The following is a 17,872-nucleotide window of genomic DNA, read 5'->3' as shown; positions in this document are numbered from 1 at the left end:
GTCATCAATCCGGGTGAGTCGAGAACCCGTATGCAGCAAGACTGAGCACTCTTCTCCACAAGTAACAGTATCTTTTTGCATTTTCCATTAACTTTAAATGTTTTTTCGTTGGTAAACTCCAATGTATCTCTACTAGCCACGCTTTAATGTTGGCGATCCACCAAGTAAAGAATTTTCAGTTGCGTTTCCAGCGTTGACCTGTGTACTTCTCCTCCTTGTGAGTGCGTCCTTTTCGCTGGTTTTCTACGTACGGGCTTTAATTTGCTGTTTGTAATTTTTTTTCATGTGTGTATTTCACTTATTTTTTAGTTATATATAAATAAATCAATTTAATCCGCAAATAGTGCCTTTCTGCTATGAACATACCCTCCACCCCCCCCACTCCGGCGACAACCTATGGGGCACCCCCCTGCAAAAAATTCTGCGGACGCCCTTGGCCAAGGCCAAACCAGCCGGACTCTGGAGGAGCGCGCGCGCGCGCCGCCGCCGCTGCCTCTAGCGCTGAAGACCTGCGTGAGCTAGCGAGGTGGTTTAGGCGAAGCCCCCAGAGATGGCGCTACGTGTCTCGCGCAGGGCGCGCTTTCGGACGCTACTCGTCAAACAGGTAGAGGGTGAGGGAGGGGCACCTTTGGAAAGCGCAGCGCTCGCTCCGCTTCACGAGTGCGGCGTGCTAGCCGACAGTAGTTTGTGCGGGCCCGCGGTATGCGCCGGCCCCTCCTGGCGGTGCGGCGGAGCATGAGGGCGCGATTTGAATCGCGCAAGGTGCCGTGTGGCGTGTGACAATGGATACGGCGACTTCGGAGGTGCGGTGAGATGCCCTTCGTGAAGTGGACCATCGAGCCGGTGTTCCTTAGCCGGCAGCCCATACCCCCGGATAAAAATGTCACCGATGAACTCGAGGCGTGCGCGAACTCGACTTTGGTCGGGACCCTGCGGCAACTGGCGTGCTTGGTGGCCGTTGCCGACAACATCTTCGAAGGGATCGCCGCCGAGTGCAAAGTCATCTTCGAGCGGAGTGTACAACTGAAGGATAAGCTCGAGCGCTGCGAAAAGAGCGTGTCTCAGCTCAACGCCAAGGCTGTCCCCATACGTGAGTGTCGTTGTGGTTCGTTTCATCGCACCCTTTTGAAAAGGAGGCGCTCAAACGTGCGAATGCAACCATCGCGGCGCAGTGACAAGCACCGTCGCATGTCGGTGGCGTTAACGTGGTCTGAATATGTGCTTCCGCAGATCGCTGTTGGTAGTTTATGCGGTTGACAGCCGGCTTTCACGAGGCGGTTTAGACGCCTGCACCGTATGGGATTGTTGCTGAAGGGAACGAAATTGAGTCCGGTGCCAAATGCAGCTTGTGTTCGTTGCAGTTCAGTCTGGGAATTCGCGACTGTATGCATTTCGTTTGCTGTATCCATGTGTAAAGACCTTACGTCGCGTTGTCAACGTGATGCTGAGGCCTTTGGGCGTGATGCATGACGTTCTCGAAGTGATTTAGTAGCGCGTTTGGCGCGCCAGCGGTTGAAATTGAGCAGCGCGCTTTGGACGTTTCGCGCGCGGCTTGCACGTGGCTGACGCAGCGTCGGCCACGGACGTTGCGTGATAGCGCGACGCTAACCGCGGCCAGGTGGCCTGGGTCCGTTCGTTGCTCCAAAACTTCGGCGAAAACCGTCGTCAGAAGCTGCTGGGAACTCGCGCCGCGCGCGCTGCATTCAAAAACCACCAACGATAGTGCGAGCGAAACCCGACGCCGCTGTTCCGGGGTCCTCTTTTTCTCGCTGGTACGCGTGCAAGGCTGCCGTCGCTTGCACGGTTTGTAATCTGGAACGAGGCTGTGTACGTAGTACACTTGTCAGCTGCTGCGACTCTATTCCCTCTTTTTTTCTTCTTCTGTCTTTCGCTCACGTTTCTATCTACCGCAGCTTTATCGCGCCCGCATCTGGCTGAGCAAAAAAAAGACGGACACGTTGCGCTTAGAAAAATGAAGTGCCGGCTTGCTTGGGCGGGTCGCCTTGCTTCTGCGGCGCGGGGCACTTGGATCGTGGGTGTCGGGAGCGTTTTCCGCTTGCCGACAACTGTGGGCCGAGCCTGATGGAGCGAGACGTTTTCCTATGAAGTGAGGAACTGCCCGACCGCCTGCAGAAAAAAAGAGCATGTGCTGTTTGACCGGCCCGCCTTCCGCTTCTAAGAAGTCGGGTTTTGCGTGGCACGCTGTTTGATCAAACAAGGCTCTCGAGTGCTGGGTCAGCTCGTCTGGAGAGCACTCCCGTACTGGGTTGATGAACCCGCAAGTAGAGACTCTTGAGAAGTATTTATCGGATTCTTTTGTTCTCTCGCCTCACAATGGCCATTGAGATCCGGTCCGGTGGGAAGAAGGGGGACCTGAACAATAAGTGCCCCATTAAATGCGGTTGTAGGCCGTCTTTCCCGCACGCACTTGGTCTACTGACGGCTAGATTGCGACGGCACAACTTATTGCGCCATTGAGGCCCGCAGTAGCCGTGCTTCTTTCGGATTCGTTTCCTGTGGTTTGCGGACTCGATATTATGTAGTTGCTGTATTGAATGTTTGTACTCTCGGGAGAACATAAGGGGCTGAACGTCTGGCAGGTAGGTTCAGGTTTATAGCAGGAAGCATGCACGCTGCATTTGTGACTGCAGTTTTACGTAACTGATGAGCTACTTGGAACCGAAGTTCATTTCGTAACAAAATTGACTATACCGCGGGCACGGATGTATGTAATCCAGCTTCCAACATGTCGCCTTTGAAGTAGCAGCTAGCGTTTAACTGTGTCCTGCTCTGCGGACCATCTCTCTCCTTTCACCCCCACCTTCCCTCACGGCGCGGTTGAGGTGTCCAGAGATAAGTGAGACAGTTAATGCGCCTTTTTTTATAGGACGATAGCCTCCCAAGAAATGACGGAAGGTGTGATAGAAATAGCGAGAACAGCCTAATGGTACGAAAGGAATCTCTTTAAAAACAGTGCATGCATCTATTACACATCGAGACACGCTTAAAAGTTAAAATGCTTTATTAGGTGCTGAGTTAACCGCATATTGCCGTTATGCCTCATCTTAGTACCGATGTGATGACACGCTCGATTGTACTGTCCAGTCCTGTACTGCGCAAAAACTCCTCGTGGGTCTGTTTTTTGGCGTGCGGTGGTGCTTGCTTGTCGTAGTTAGTGCTGGGTTGCTCGTATTCTGCGGCATTTTCACTACGTCATTGGCAGCGTGTGGGGTCCTAAAGTACGACACCACTTGTTGAAAAGAACAATGTTCGCGGTCTTATACCAGCTACAGTGGCGACTGCATTGTTCACTTCTTCGTAGCTCGGTGAAAGGCAGGCCTCGTGCGAGTTGAATGAGTTTATGTAAGCGGAAGACCTAAACGAGGCTTAGCAACTCTATGCCTTCGCGGACGTGCGTCGTAGGTATGCATTCACTTCTAATGTACTTCTGGGAGGAGGGGCGCTTTAAAAGGGAAAGTTTGACGCTGCGACGCGCATCTCTGATCGGAGTCAGCCGGCTGACCTCTTTGTGAAAGTGACGCCGCTCGGTTGGATCCGGACTGCCAGCCGTGACGGCAGCGGTCTGTACCCCGTGGCGAAGTCCTTGACCGTTTTTCCTCGCTTCGCAGAGTCTATCCCCGCGAACGCGTACTACGCGCCGAGATGCTGCGCGCGCGTCTGGCGGCGGCGTTAATGAGCACTGTGAAGGTGACAACGTCGAGTGTCACCACCCTCTATGTGGTCTCTGATTTGTGGTCGCCTGAACGGCAACGCCGATACGTCTCTCAAGGTTGACGAATGCGAGAATTGTCCTGTCTCCTGCGCAAACAAGTTTGGGTGATATGTTCGCGGCGGGAACCCTGCTGCCAGGGGGGGGGGGTGCAGTTGTGACTGTCTGGTTACGTATTCATTAGTGTAGTTCAAGCTGAAACGGAAAGTGATTTAAACCAAGGCAGGCATCGTGAAAACATTCTGTTCTAATTCTATACCCTCTCGAGGCCTTGCCCTATGCGTAATGGGCTCGCGAGCTACTGTGCCCTCATTAGATCCAAAACTGGATAGTCGTCGAGATATTTGATTAGACAGCGGTGTAACCTTTGGTAAATTGCACCCTAGCATGGGTGTTCGCCAGACTCGCCCAATCGTCTCCTTTCTTCCGTTTATTGTTCGGCTGCTCGATGAACTCAACAAGCCCTTTCTTTCGTTAGATTCTCATTAGGGGATTGTACATTTGTACACCGCTTATAGGGAAGTCAGTCGGAAATGAAGTTTGAGGTGCCTTGAATGTGAGGAGCCATTTCATGTCCTACAGTGCCTCCAAATAGACGTCGCTACTAGTGAATCAATGATTACTCCTCCAGCATGAGCGCAAAGCGTGTTTTGCTGTTCTCAAAAGTAGTTTTATTGCCGATCGAATAAGCCTTACAGAACTGTGCTAAGTTTGATGAAGAAAATATAATCGATTACTGGATCAAACCAAGTGCCGCATATTGCATTTAAATGCGCGACACCGAGATGCCCATGACCTGGGTATTCACAACGTTCGTTTTCAATTTATCATTACTATAAAGCTGCGCCTTGCTTTCTTTCCGGTTGTAATTCTGGGTTTCAGCGATGTTAGCCGGGGATGGTTACAGGCATGGTTTGACCATGGTCGAATTTGAACTCTGTGTCTGAGCTCCTTTTGTGTGCTTTGCTCCGCATTTCGTACAGTCTATGCGCACCTAGTTCGTGGAACGTGAGTGTTCGGCCATTGCTGTATACCTGCTCGACAGCAAGCATATCCCGCAGCACATGTAGTCGCTTGTCCTCGTGTTGTGAAATGCGCCCAAAAGCCTAGCGGTATTTAATAACAAAGTGTGGTAATGATAAATATAGACGGCTATGATAGGATGTATTTCAAATACGGCGGTGGTTCACGTTCTACAAAAAAAAAAAAAAAAAATGCGCGCGCGGTTAGTGGTGGAAGCGGACACGGTGTCGGAAAGGTTGCCTTGTTTCGCTGTGCTTTGAAAGCCTGCGCATTGTGCGTCGCAAAAACGGCTCCGAACTAAAATAACGGGCATTGTTCTCCAAGCCTGTAGCGAAAAGCTCTCCGTCGAAAAGCACGGTTTATATAACTTTTATGTTGCTGTCGTCTTACTATGAGTATGAATTTTAAGTGTTTGTCCATTTTTTTTTTCAGCGCGATCTGTATTTAGTGCATTTCCTGTAGCTGCCATTATTTTGCGTTTGTGCGACCCTGTTACAATCACGATGTGGCAGTTGTAGTAATCGTAAATGTTTATAGTGGTACGCCGAAAAATACACTCGCAGCGCACCACCAATAGTTCTCGTGGACCCTCGCTGTAATATAGGCAGCTATGCGTGGTATATTGTGGTCTGTTTTTCACGCCCCCCCCCCCCCCCCCTCCCCTTTAGTTTGTCATTAATTTTGATTCGCTGACAACCTGTGTCTGTTCCGTGTGCTTGGTCACGTGACTGAGGCAAGCCTGGCCCAGTAGGGTCTTGCAGTTGCGATGGGGCGGAGATGTAGCTACAGCTATTCTAAGCCTTGAGGAGCCAGTAGTCTAGGTATTTGTTTCTTTTTAATGTTTTTGCGCCTGTTGATCGAACTCGAACTTGTCTAAGCATTTTCCACCGTACTTGCCCATGCGCTCCGCATTGCAGCCTTAGATCCAGACAAAGCTCCAGCCCTATATCGCCCGTCGTCTTACAAATGGAGTTAGTTTTCCATTCACCCGATGACAGCGAAGTGTCTTTGGAGGGAGCACTTCCTTGCGGCAGAGCCGGTGAGCGGAAACTATTTATAAACGGCTCCGTTACCCCTGCTGCACCTGCTCCCTCTGTGGCCTAACCACAGCTGGGTAAAGGCGAGTAAGTAGGGCGTGTCCCTGGGAGTGTGCGTGGGCGTGGATTTGGTTTCCATGGCGTCGGAACACTTACCTGCGACGAGTGCGGTGCCTGCCGTGCTGGCCTGTTGGGACATTGCGCATGGATGGGGAAACTGTTGGCGCATACCTTGCCGTCCTGCTTCGCTATATGGTTTAGACGCCATGGTACCCGCAGCGGTGCTCAGGTGGTTATGACGTTCGGTTAGTATGCCGAAGGTCGCTGAATCGAATCCCTGCCGCGGCAGCCGCGTCTCTTCGAGAGAGAGAGAGAAAATCACTTTGAGGTGAAATTCGAATGGAGCCCGTATGCTATACGATGCCAGCGTACATTAAAGAACCTGAGGCGATGGATATTGATGGAACCCGCTGCTGTGACTTAATATAATACATATAGGCTTCTATGGACGCTTAGTGGGAGTGCATTACAGTTTTTTCTTTGCCGCCCTCTCTCGGCTGTTAATGAATTTCCAGAATGTTAAACGCCAATTGTTCGTTTTCGCTCCGACCGTCCTGCGGCGCAGCAGCGGTTGCTGATGAGAGCGACGCGTCGGCCAGCCACAGGTGTGGGCGGGCTGGGAGGAAAGGGGGGGGGGGGAGCTTATATACGCCGGCGCTCGGAAGCGGTCGTGCGTGAAGTCGCCCGCCCGGGCGCAGCAGCTGTCAGTGGCTTCCCCCCTTTCCCGCCTCTTGCCACCCCGACGACCCGGCACGTCCTCCGTCCCTTTTTTGTTGTGTCTGGCCCTGCGTGTAGTAATGTAGTGGCGGTACTATACGTCGTGCGGCGTGTCTGGAGGACGACACTCGCTCGTAGATTCTAATCACCCTCTCGACTCCCGCCTATACTTCCCCCTTCGGCCTCCATCGCCGTTTCGTTGGCCACCTTTGATTTGCTGCCCCCCTCGTCCATACCCCCCCCCCCGCCCCCCCCCCCCCCGGCGTTTTCTTTTTTTCTACCTTCCTCATTTTCCTTTTTCTGTCCAGACCTCTGTCACTTTGGGCGTACCATGTCAATGTGGAGTGGTTTCGGTGTCGTGTAACGTGGGCTATGAGCCCACGGCGAGGTCTCTTGTTTAATTAAAGGCCCTGCGCTGTCACAGAGGCGAGTTGAAGCCGCTTCATCATTCTCTCCTCTTGCCGCGGTTGCGATTCGATGCGCATTTTTGTGGGAAAGTAGGAAATGTGGGCGCCCGTCGTGTTCTTGTAATGCAAAGCTTGTACCTTAGCTCATAGGGTGGTGTGGTAATTCTTTGCAAACCTCACCCTCTCCCTCGGAGACAGCACAAATTGACTCTTCTCCTCGACGAAGGGCCTCTGTATCTGTTCGGACGAGGTTGTTGCATTTTTCTTGTGCTTATCTCTGGTGCCGAAACGCCTGGAAGCAAGGGAATAGTTATGGGATTATACAGTGGACAGTGCAGTAGGCTTTGGAAAACGAATGGGGGTAGTTTGGAGTAATCTAATTAGTTTAAGAAGGAAACCCGAGTTAATTTGTACCGTAGTGAAAATGAAGAGGGTGACATGGTCTTGCGCAGGGACGTGTAATTGGGAGAACAGACAACCCGGTCTATCATGCTTATTTGAGTTGATTACAAAGGAAGTTTCTGGTTGGCAGGTGGCTATATGGAGCGTTGAGGTTAGGAAGCCTGTTTGGATATATGGTGACTGGTGCAGGTCAGGGTTAATTGGAGAGATTCGGGAGAGGCCCTTGTTATGCACTGAACGTAGCTGTACGTTGATGCTGATGTTTAATGGCTGTGGTGACAGTAAACATACGGCTATTAATCGTCATCGAAACTAATCAACATTAAACAGCCATATCGATCGCACCCGGCGAACAGCAGTGATTCTGCCACTGTGCTTCAACCTCTCCTGTCCTGCCTCATTCATTCGTTGATCTCAAGTGTTTTCTCTCTGTGTTATTACTATAGTCGTATACAACTCAAGATCGAAGCGGCTTCTCCCCGTCAAAGGACCCCCCCTTTCAGCCAATGGCGTAGGCAGATTCTCATGAGCCTGCTAGTGTGACAATGCAGGGAGGTGACTATCCCCGGCCATGGAAGGAAGGGACTATCTCATTCCATCTACCACCCCTGCATTGTCAGGCTAGCAGGGTCATGAGAATCCGCCGACGCCATCGGCTGAAAGGGGGAAAAGCCGCTTCGTTCTGGAGTTGTGCCCGACTATATGCGATTATTGACATTAAAATATCGCTATCGTTGCACGTCCCATGGAATCGAGGTGACGGGCCCTCGCTTAGCAGCGCCGGTCAGAGCAAGGTGAAAGCGCTGCTGCTTTCTCCGCTCGCGTCGGAAGCCGTGTCTTCGTGCGCTGGCTACGGACGAGGAAGGAGCCGCCAAGACTTGAAGAGCGGTTCCAGGCAATCTGCGATCGAATCGCGCCGGCGATGTGGAGAAACGCATTAGTACCTGTCGCTTGGAGAGAAAAAGCCCCCGCCGCCGCGTCCGGCATCCGCTATCACGACGACCAGGCGATGTTTATGCGTGGATGCCCTTCCCAGACGCTCGGCTGCGTCGCGAGGGGGTAGTTTTACTCGCTTTCGTTTTTCTCCGCTTCCTCTCCGTCCCCTCTTTCATCTTCGTGCGCGTCTTCGGCGTGTCGTAAGAAGCTCGCTCTGTGTCGCGGTTCTGAAACCGCGTATCGGAGGCGCCGTGTTTTCGAGAGACGGAGGGACCGCGCGTCGTCGCGTATCTTTGTTATGTCGCATTCTCGTCGTATAGCTACTTGGCTCTTCCGAAGACAGTTGTTTTTGTGTTTTGCTGTCGTTAAAACGTCGTGTATTGATGTCTTTGCTTTTTCACAGACAGGTATATAGGTAGCTCGCAGTGTGTTCGCTTGAGTAGTTTGTAGTGTTAGGAAAAGTTGAGCGGATTGTTTTGTGCTAACTGCTCGGAATCTACGATGACAACAGCGAACAGAAAAGGGAACTAAAATGCACCAGCGCGTGTGTCATCCTTTCAGTTTTATTTTTGTGCCGGATCTTAGCCTTCTTATCTCGCTCATCGTCAGTTTTTTTTTTTATATATATATTTACTGTCCTCTTCCTCCTCCTTCTTTATTTTCTTTCCTCATCGTCATCCGCCACTTCTCCTCCCCGCCTTCACGGGAAGCAGCAATAGATGCAATCACTTTTTGGGCCAACCTCTCCTGGTATAATCAAAGGGTGTTATCTCTTTCTCTCTACCTCGGTCTCGGGGCGTTCGCGTCGCAAAGATTGTTTCTGGCGCTTAGGTGTTATTGAAAAGACAGTTTCACCATGAAGACGGTAGCATCATGAAGTTTTCTATGTTTTCTCGGCCCCTATCGGTCGGTTTCAAAAACTGAGGCCATGGCTGCGGGAGAGAGAGAGAAAGGGGGGGGGGGAATCGGAGACCCTCTACTCGTCTAAATTGTTCATGGTTAGCGGACATGTGATGTGTTCGTATGTCTTTTCAGCTACTCCCCTTTTAACAACACCCGACTAAACCACCTTTAGGAAGACCTCTGGCGGAGGATTTGAACACTAGTACGAATAAATCGCAGTGTGGCAGGTAATTTTTGTTCTTGTTTGACGCTGGAGTTAATTAATGCATAACCTCTCGGTTTAATCGGTTGCCTGTCTATTTGCGAGGATTAGTAGTCACGGATAGCAAATTCAGACTAGCGTGCTGCATTCAGGACAGAGGCTGCTGTAACCTAATTGGCTCTGGTCGGTTCTGTACGCACTCTAAACGCGAATAAGCAAATGTGTGAGTAAAGAAATATCTAAACACGGATACGCCTGCGTGGGAGTAAAATGGGAGTATGCTGTTCTCTAGCGCACACCATTTTATGGAAGGGAGTGCACTCGAGGACAGTTTACTCCCTATTTACTCCTTTCTTATTAGAGTACAGCGCACTCTCTTTTATGAAAGGGAGTAAACAGCCTACACCCTTTTCACTCCTTTCTCTTAAAGGTGCACTGAAGAGGAATCTGAACTTGTCTTTTTGCCGCGGGAACTCGATCTACACGTTCCAAGCTTTCTTAGAAACTTCGATTCATTGCCCCGTGTGGCCGATTTCCCTAATTAAATCGAATTAACGTCCGGCTCCCGCCTTTTTTTTTAATTATCCCGCGTACGGTGGGCGGAGTCGACCAACGCGTGGAGCGCCTTTCACCAAGTCCCGTGGCGGCTTGCCGCTCTGCCATCGGCGGAGTAATACGTATTAGTCCGTAGTAGCAAATAGTCCGCGCGTATTTTTATTTCTGCGGGCTTATTTTGCGGCTATATTATCTGCGAATGAAACTATTTATTCATGGAAACCTAAAAAATAAAATAAAGCGAAACCAAAGCCTCCACGGAGCTGGCTCAAAGGCACTCCACGTGTTGGTCGACTCCGCCCATCGTACGCGGAGAATTGAAAAAATAAAGACGGGAGCCGGACGTTAATTCGATTTAATTAGGGAAATCGGCCGCAGCGAGCAATAAGTCGCAGTTTCTAAGAATGCTAGGAACGTTTAGATCGAGTTCCCGCGGCAAAAAGAGAAGTTCAGAATCCTCTTCAGTGCACCTTTAAGAGTGCGGAACGCGCTTATCTTTTGCTTGTTTTCAGTATTTTCTCTTTTTTTTTGTGCTTGTGTGTGTGTGTGTGCTGACAAATTTACTGCTTGTTGTGTTAGATTTGCTGTGTCGTCTACGCTGCACTTGATTTCGTTACTTTTGGCTCTATGGACGATTGGCATCCGACGCAGTCAGGCGGGAACTGAAGTCGGGAGCTCTTGTGCATCGAGGGCACTGGAGTCTCAAAAGCATGCGGGCGCGTGTCCAAGGGCTGAGCGTGACGCGCAGCTTCCTCGGTCGATTCGAAGACAGTAGCGACCGACCTCGATTATTGAGTCATTTATGCGGTAATTTGCCTCGGCGTGAAAGTCGCGCTGCTTGGCAAGCACAGCAAGGCCGCGTAGTATTGACCCAGGTGCTGACGTAATTTCCTCCACTTTTTCCTTTGCTTTTTTTCCTTTGTTGCGAGAACAGGTCCAGCCGCCCCGCCTAGTTCTAGCCTGGTCCGTGGTTTCGCTGTCACATTGCTGTTGTCTAAAGTGTAGTAGTGCATGCTTCTCGGCCCAGATGTGCAATATTGTTTGTCCGTGATTGGCTGGCAACTATGCTATCTCATCACCCTCTCCCTTTTACCGTGCTGCTGGTCATCGCGTGTGCATATTACTTGATCTCAGAGCGGTTTTGCTTAGCGAAGCATATACGACCAGCTTTTGTCTGTCTCTGCTTTAGGCTGCATGTATTACTCATTAAATCTTTTTTTTTTTTCGCATAGGGTTTTCATTTGACTAGACTTTCGTTTCCAGCATACGCCTCATTCAGCATACGCCTCTTTCCGCGAATGGAACGAGAAAAAAACGCTGACATGCGGCCACTATAATCGCTAATTTCTCCGCGGGTGCCGTGACCGCCCGTGAACCCACCTATACGTATGAACCCCAGTACCCCTCCCCAAGAGGTGCGAGCGGTTCTCGCCGGCGGCGCAGTGTCACGATTCGTTCAGTGCAGACTTGGTGCGTGCATCTACGTGGCAGCCGTCACTGCGCATTTAGCTGACAGTCATTATACAGGGAGCAGTGCAGAGCGAAACGAAACTGGTTGGAATTCGGCGCTTGCGTTCTGTGCGCATAGCGCGAGGAAAAGAAAAAAAAAAGGGCAAAAAAGTGACTGACTGCCGGAGGACCAACGGCGCGACTGGTTTGTGTTTTGGCTTCCTCCCCCTGGCGTGCCGGAAGAAGCGAATGATCGAGGCTCGGCAGAACATAAACAGTAATCGCGTTCGGACGGGGGGCGAGGCGTGTCTCGAGGAATGCGCCTTTCCCCCTGGCGGACACCGAAGCCGTGATGAGTGAGGCGAGGAGAGAGAAGGTTAGGAAGCGGGATTGTCAGAGATGGTTACGCCCAACGTCTGACGAGAGAAATGGGCAAACAAAAAGCTAGAGTGAAAGGGAAAGGGCACGATGTCTACGGCTGTTCCTTCTCGTGGACCCGGTGGGAATGTCCTTTCGCACCACCGACGACGGCTGTCCACCTATTTGGTTTAGGCTGCTGGAATAACTTGCGGTTTGGAGGCGTGACGTCGATATTACTAAATGACACTACTTTCATGATGTAAAAATAGCGCACAGGGAACACAAGGGACGGAAAGTAAACGACGCAGACAAGCGCTAACTCGCAACTGAGGTTTATTGCCCTTTTTTTTCTTTCGAAGGTCTTTCGAGGAGGGACTGTGTGTGGTTGTTTTTGTTTTATGTGTTTTTTTAAAGTGACTACCTTATATTGCGCGCGTCAGCAATAAACCTCAGTTGCGAGTTAGCGCTTGTCTGCGTCGTTTACTTTCCGTCCCTTGTGTTCCCTGTGCGCTATTTTTACATCATGAACGTTATCCAACTTGCCCAACTTTCCGCTTTCCTTAATGACACTACTTTCCTTTTCTTGCGGCCTAACCTTACAAAAAATTTAGAAAGTCTATAGACTGTCCATACACTTCTGTCTATACAGTCTGTAGACAAATCTTAGAGAACTTTCAATAGGAAATGCAAATGCTATAGACAGACTATACAATATATAGATTTATGGCCATACACTTTTAGTGCACTTTTGTTTATAGACGCTCTGTAGACTATGAATAGACAAAAGAAACATCTACAGGAAGACAATAGAGTCATAAGAAGTCTATAGACTGTCTATAGACCGTTTTCATAAGGGTATGATCCACGAATCAGTAATCAATATATCTCGTTTATGCACTTTATTCTTGTTCCATTTCAAAGTTGTGTCCCATTTAACAATGTGCCTGTAACTCTGTTAGAACGCTTCTAATTCCTATGTTACATGGACGGGCCCGCTTGGCGGCTTGCGGTCCTCTGAACGTAGCGGCGAGATTTGGATGCCCGCCTGCGTGGATACTGGTTGCTGTTGTGGCCGCCGATATTGTTCGCATCGGGGTGGGGCGGCGTGCAAGCAGGCCACCGTAGATGTTAGCGACGAGCTGCCTTCACTGTGACGCAACAATCGCGCGAAGCAAGCCGGGAACGCGACCGGCGAACAATGAAAGGGCGTGGTTGACCCCACGCGGCGACAGAGGCGGAGTGCTGCTCCGTCAGAGAGCCATCGTGGCGGCCTCCTCTCAGCGTGGGCGCATTGGCGCTTATTGTTTGCTCCGAGCACCTCGTTGTTCAGACTTACAGGGGGAGAGAGTGGCCATTGAAACGCAAAATGAAGCAGAGCACCTGATTTGGAAGTTCTTGGAGGAAGTATAAAAGGCTTAACTTGGCTGCTTAACCTCTCGTGTCCATCTGCTCTTCGCGCTATGACGGACCCCCTCCCCTCTTCCTCTTTGATAGAGGTGAACGAATAGGAGGAAAACAGCAGCGTATTGAACGAAGAACCTGCAGCAGGCATTTTGAAGCTGTCCGGAAACAAGCTTTTTTTTTTTTATGTGGTTGCTCATGGCTGCAGATTGTGTTACGAACGGTGGGAAGGGTCATTGAATTCCCATTTCAGAGCGGAAAGCACCACTTGTTTCGGACGCGGTGCGTCGGGCGTTGTGTCGCTCTGATCTCTGCACTGCCGGCCGTCGCTTCCCCGCTCCCTTGCGTCCCCCCCCCCCCCCCCCCCCCCCCCTCTATCCGCCCGGCGTCATTTGGGAGCGGAGTCGTCGTGCTGACGTACGGCTTCTGTACCTTTCAAGTCCGTTTGCGATGTTCTCCGCCGGGTAAATCGAAGAAGCCACGCCGGTAAAGTGGGCAGTTTGGAGAGTAAAAAAAAAAAAAGAAAAATCTGTCGGGGAGAGCTGAAGGAGCAAACGGGGAACGACTGGGAGGGGTGCAATGGAGAGATCAGCGTCTCCTAAAGCGTCTCCGAGTGCAGTGACTTCACTTGGGAGCCTCGCTTCTCTTATCCAGCAAAAGTCTTCTTTTTTTTTTTTATTAGTGTTTGGAAGAGAGCACCGCTCTCTTCGTACCGGGGCACTAATGGGGTCAATTTATTTTGTCTTGCGGACCGTTCGTCGCAGGCAAGAAGTGGGACGTGCTATCGTTGCTCTTTGAGACGCCGGAGGATGAAAGAAAATTGTCTTATTTGTTTTCCTCAGTTATTCTTTTTATCCTTCCCAAGGTTGTCGGCTTGATGACTCTTCCTATCTCCTCTTCATCGCATCTCCTGTGTTGAAGAAAACGAAGCGTTACGCCGCGTCTATCTGGCGCTCCCTGACAGTGTATATAAGCCCTATCACTTTCTCGACCACTTTCCGCTCGCTCTTTTTTGTGTCGTCGCGCATCATCCTTGCAGTGGTCGCATCCGTTGCGTGACTTCTGCAGTCGCTTCCACTGCACCTTTTGTCGACAGCCGCGGCTCTTTCGGATCAGTCTGTCTGGCGTTCGAACAGGATCGTCGATAGGCCCTTCGCCCCTGCCATAGTTGGGGTCGTTCAACGGACTCGACGACTCGGTGTCCAGCGAACGACTAAAGGATGACGGGAAGGGGGGGGGGGGGGGGAAGGGGGGTTCCACTGTTGCAAAGTTTGCGGCCGTGTGTGCGAGCGTGTCGTCGTTGGCGAGAGTGGACTAATGGCCAATAGCCTAATGGGTCCCTGCTCTACCTCGGGCGTTTCGCTCGTCGAGGGGAACTGTTGCCGCCTCGGCCGTCCATCCTTGCGGAACGAGAACCGGCGATGCATCGGTGCTGCTCAAGAGCGCACGAAAGGGGAGGATGTGGAGGTCCCGTGACAGAAGCGCGGGCTATTAATCATTACCCGACGTCTCCTGCCTCTTTTCTCTGAGCTCCCTCCTCCAGCCCCCCCCCCCCCCGCCCCCCTCACCATTTCGCCCAGTCTCCCGTCTCTGTTTTCCTCTTTGCACGCTTTGTTAGCCGCTGTTCGCGTCGCGTCACTTCTCGTCGCGGCAAAGTCGTTTCTTCAGGAGAGGAAGGGGGGGGGGGGGGGCGCTAGAAGAGGCTCTTCTTCATCCTTTCCAATTGCGCCACTCGCGGCCTTTGTCTTCGGTGCGTCCGGTTCCGAGGAGTTAGTGCGGCGAACACCGTGCGGCTCCAGTGTTGTTCGGCTTTGAAACTCGTCCCGCCGCTCGCATATGTATAGCGTCTCAAGACGCCGGCGAGCCCTTTTCCCGCGATGTAATTACTGTATAGAGCTAGCGGGTGGGGACAGGAGCGGAGAGACATGTGGGACCTTATCTCAGGCGACGGAGCTTTAAAAATGACTTGAGTGCTGGCAAAGACAGTGGCAAAGAGGCAATGGATGCGGCATAGACTGAGAGAAACGCGCGCTCAAAAATCCAGCAAGGACCCCAGCTTAATTAGAAATGAAATACTGTCGAACCTCGTTATAACGAAATAATGGATATAACGAAGGAATGACGATTCCCCGTAGAAGCTCGGTCAGCACCGGTTATAACGAAGCTACGGCTGTTACGAAGTAATCGCCGGGCCCTTCAACTTCTTTATAACGAGGTTCAACCCTACGACGGCGCGAAACCCGGAAGTATTTTTGAGGACTTAGTACGACGTCACTGCAGCAGACGAGTACCAAAAGACAGGTCATATTTTTTTTTTTTTCGGGTGCCTTGGTTTGTAAACACCCGTTACAGAATAACCGGTATCTGTTCCGGCCGTAGTCCACATTCGCGCCTGTGGAATGCTTTTCGCTGTTTTTGCTATTGCACTTGGTACACGACGGTTATAGTATTAACTTGTTCCGCTGCCCGAATATCTATTTCGCCGCTGGGAACAGCGTGGTGTACCTTGTAACGAGTGGACGCGTTAGGTCGAGTTGTGCTTCAAACAAGTGCCGTTTGTTTATCGGCTTAAAAACTCGGATCGCAGCGTAATAGGAGCTGCAGGCAGGTTGTATCGTAATGAACTAAAAGATGCAGGGATTGTTTTGTTATAGCTGTTGTTTCGACGCAGTCAGTCTTGCCTGCCCATGTACAGCTTTTAAAATGAATCACATTATTTTTGTTGTTCTCAGGGTATGTAGTCACGGCATGCCTGGGACACGGAATTCGTCAATTAGAAAGAGGGTGCACTACCGCATGTTTGCACCCAGGAGAAAGAGGTGTGCTTGCTGCTTCCTTACTAGTAATAGTAATAGCTTGCTGTCGCCGTTCCTAATAGTACCTTTTCGCGGCTGGGCTGAACGAAATGCTTTCTTCGTGTCAGATGAGTGGGGGTATTTTAGTTACATATTGTTTTATATAATCTTTGGCGCTAAATCAATTCCGCTTCAACGCCATCGTCGGGTGATGCGGTTTGCGTACATTCAGAAGAACTTGCTTTGGGGCTAGTTGATTCATGATTGAAGTTCAGAATGGCGCAAAAGACACACACACAGGAAAAATAGGGGATGACACAAAGAGCGCCTACTACCAACTGAGTTTATTGAAACACCCTCTTTTATAAGGCAAGACATATCAACCACGAACCGGAAGCAGAAAAAACACATATTCATGGTTTGAATTCACATTTCGAAACACCATCGGCAGGAAAAAAAGCCACAAGAACAAAAAAAAAAACGGAATCTAGAACTACACGTGGCCGTCTAAGAAACGCAGCTCCTGGCGGCAGAGTTTAATCGATGAAGTGCTAATGCACGTGGACCCAGCTTTCTGTATATGATATGCTTCTATAATCTCTCTTTCAAATTGCTCCCTGCATCTGCCGATAAACGTTGCCTGTTCCAGCATCGGTCCGCAATCTTTTCTGCCGATGGTGTTTCGAAATGTGAATTCAAACCATGAATATGTGTTTTTTCTGCTTCCGGTTCGTGGTTGATATGTCTCGCCTTATAAAAGAGGGTGTTTCCGCAATAAACTCAGTTGGTAGTAGGCGCTCTTTGCGTCATCCCCTATTTTTCCTGCGTGTGTGTCTTTTGCGCCATTCTGAACTTCGTACATTCAGAGCGCAAAAGAACACAGAATGATGATGATGATTAGGATGAATTTTAGCGGCGCAAGGCCATCTGGGCCGAAGGATGCCATGGCACAGGGTGTTTTCTGTGTCCGCAAGGTGGGGTAAAAGAAAAGAAAAACACCTTATAAGCATTTCTCCAAAGGAGCCAGGGGAAAGGTGGTATCCGATGCAAGAACCAGTGGTTTACTCGCCGCACAGGGGATCGAACTCCGCACCTCCCGCGTACTGGACGCGTTCTCAAAGCACTACAGGTCACCGCTGCTGTTCCAGGAACAACGCAGCTCTCATGCGCACGGTTTCCGCGAGTGATCTGTGCGGAAAACATTTTTATTTTGCGCGAGAAAAACCTGCCGAGCGGAAATTATTCAGAACAAACGGAATAATTTCATCGTCTTCTGTTGTACTTATTTCAGCTATAGTTAATATCCCCGAAGCTTTTCGGAAAGCAGAGGCGTATAGGCTCGATTTGTTTTTCAGTATTCCCTTTCTTTTTTTTTTCTTCGTGGTGCTCTCAACACCCTATAGAGAAACGCGGAGAGTATTCCGCTTCCTTGCAGATTTATATTTTGCTTTGTCGTCTTTTAATGAACGTTGGTATCGATTAAAAACAATCATTTTTCTTTCGAATTTCTTCCTTGATTTCTTTTTTTTTTGTCTATTCTCCCCGATCAGCTCACGCCGGAGAGTCTAAATTAATTTTGCCCCTCGGAGCACGCTGCGCGAGCGTTCTGCGGGAAAGGCGGAAGCGCACGTCCCAAGTCCATTTCTCCCATAAAGCAGGCCCCCTCCTCCTTCACTCCCCCTCTATTTATTTATTCCTTGCCTGTCTCTTTCTTGTTGGGCGAGCTTCTATATTCGGCGGCGGCGAGCTCGCCATTTCGTTTTTTTGTTTTTTTCCCGCGTATTTCTGTTGTTTTTCCGCGCCCTTCCTTCGCCTCTGGCTCCAAACAAACACGCTTCTCTCATCTTCCTCGCGCCGTGTAGAATGCGTACACTGTGCCGCCTCGGCGGGCGCGT

At 50.5% G+C, this 17,872-nt stretch overlaps 1 protein-coding gene across 1 annotated transcript in view; it reads left to right on the top strand.

Annotated features, from left to right (window-relative positions):
- Positions 1–644: 644 nt before the first annotated feature.
- Positions 645–17,872, top strand: part of LOC149359987 (uncharacterized) — a 270,465-nt gene continuing 253,237 nt past the window's right edge. Inside the window, exon 1 of the mRNA XM_089572102.1 lies at positions 645–1,090. Coding sequence (XP_089428228.1) covers positions 814–1,090 — 277 coding nt within the window. The 5' untranslated portion in view covers positions 645–813. The remainder of the gene's footprint in view (positions 1,091–17,872) is intronic.

The sequence above is a fragment of the Amblyomma mixtum genome, chromosome 2, assembly GCF_055824585.1.
Source record: "Amblyomma mixtum isolate Tamu chromosome 2, ASM5582458v1, whole genome shotgun sequence".
NCBI lineage: Eukaryota > Metazoa > Arthropoda > Arachnida > Ixodida > Ixodidae > Amblyomma > Amblyomma mixtum.
Note: the sequence above shows the minus strand (reverse complement) of the source record. Positions and strands in the feature narration are given on the sequence as shown.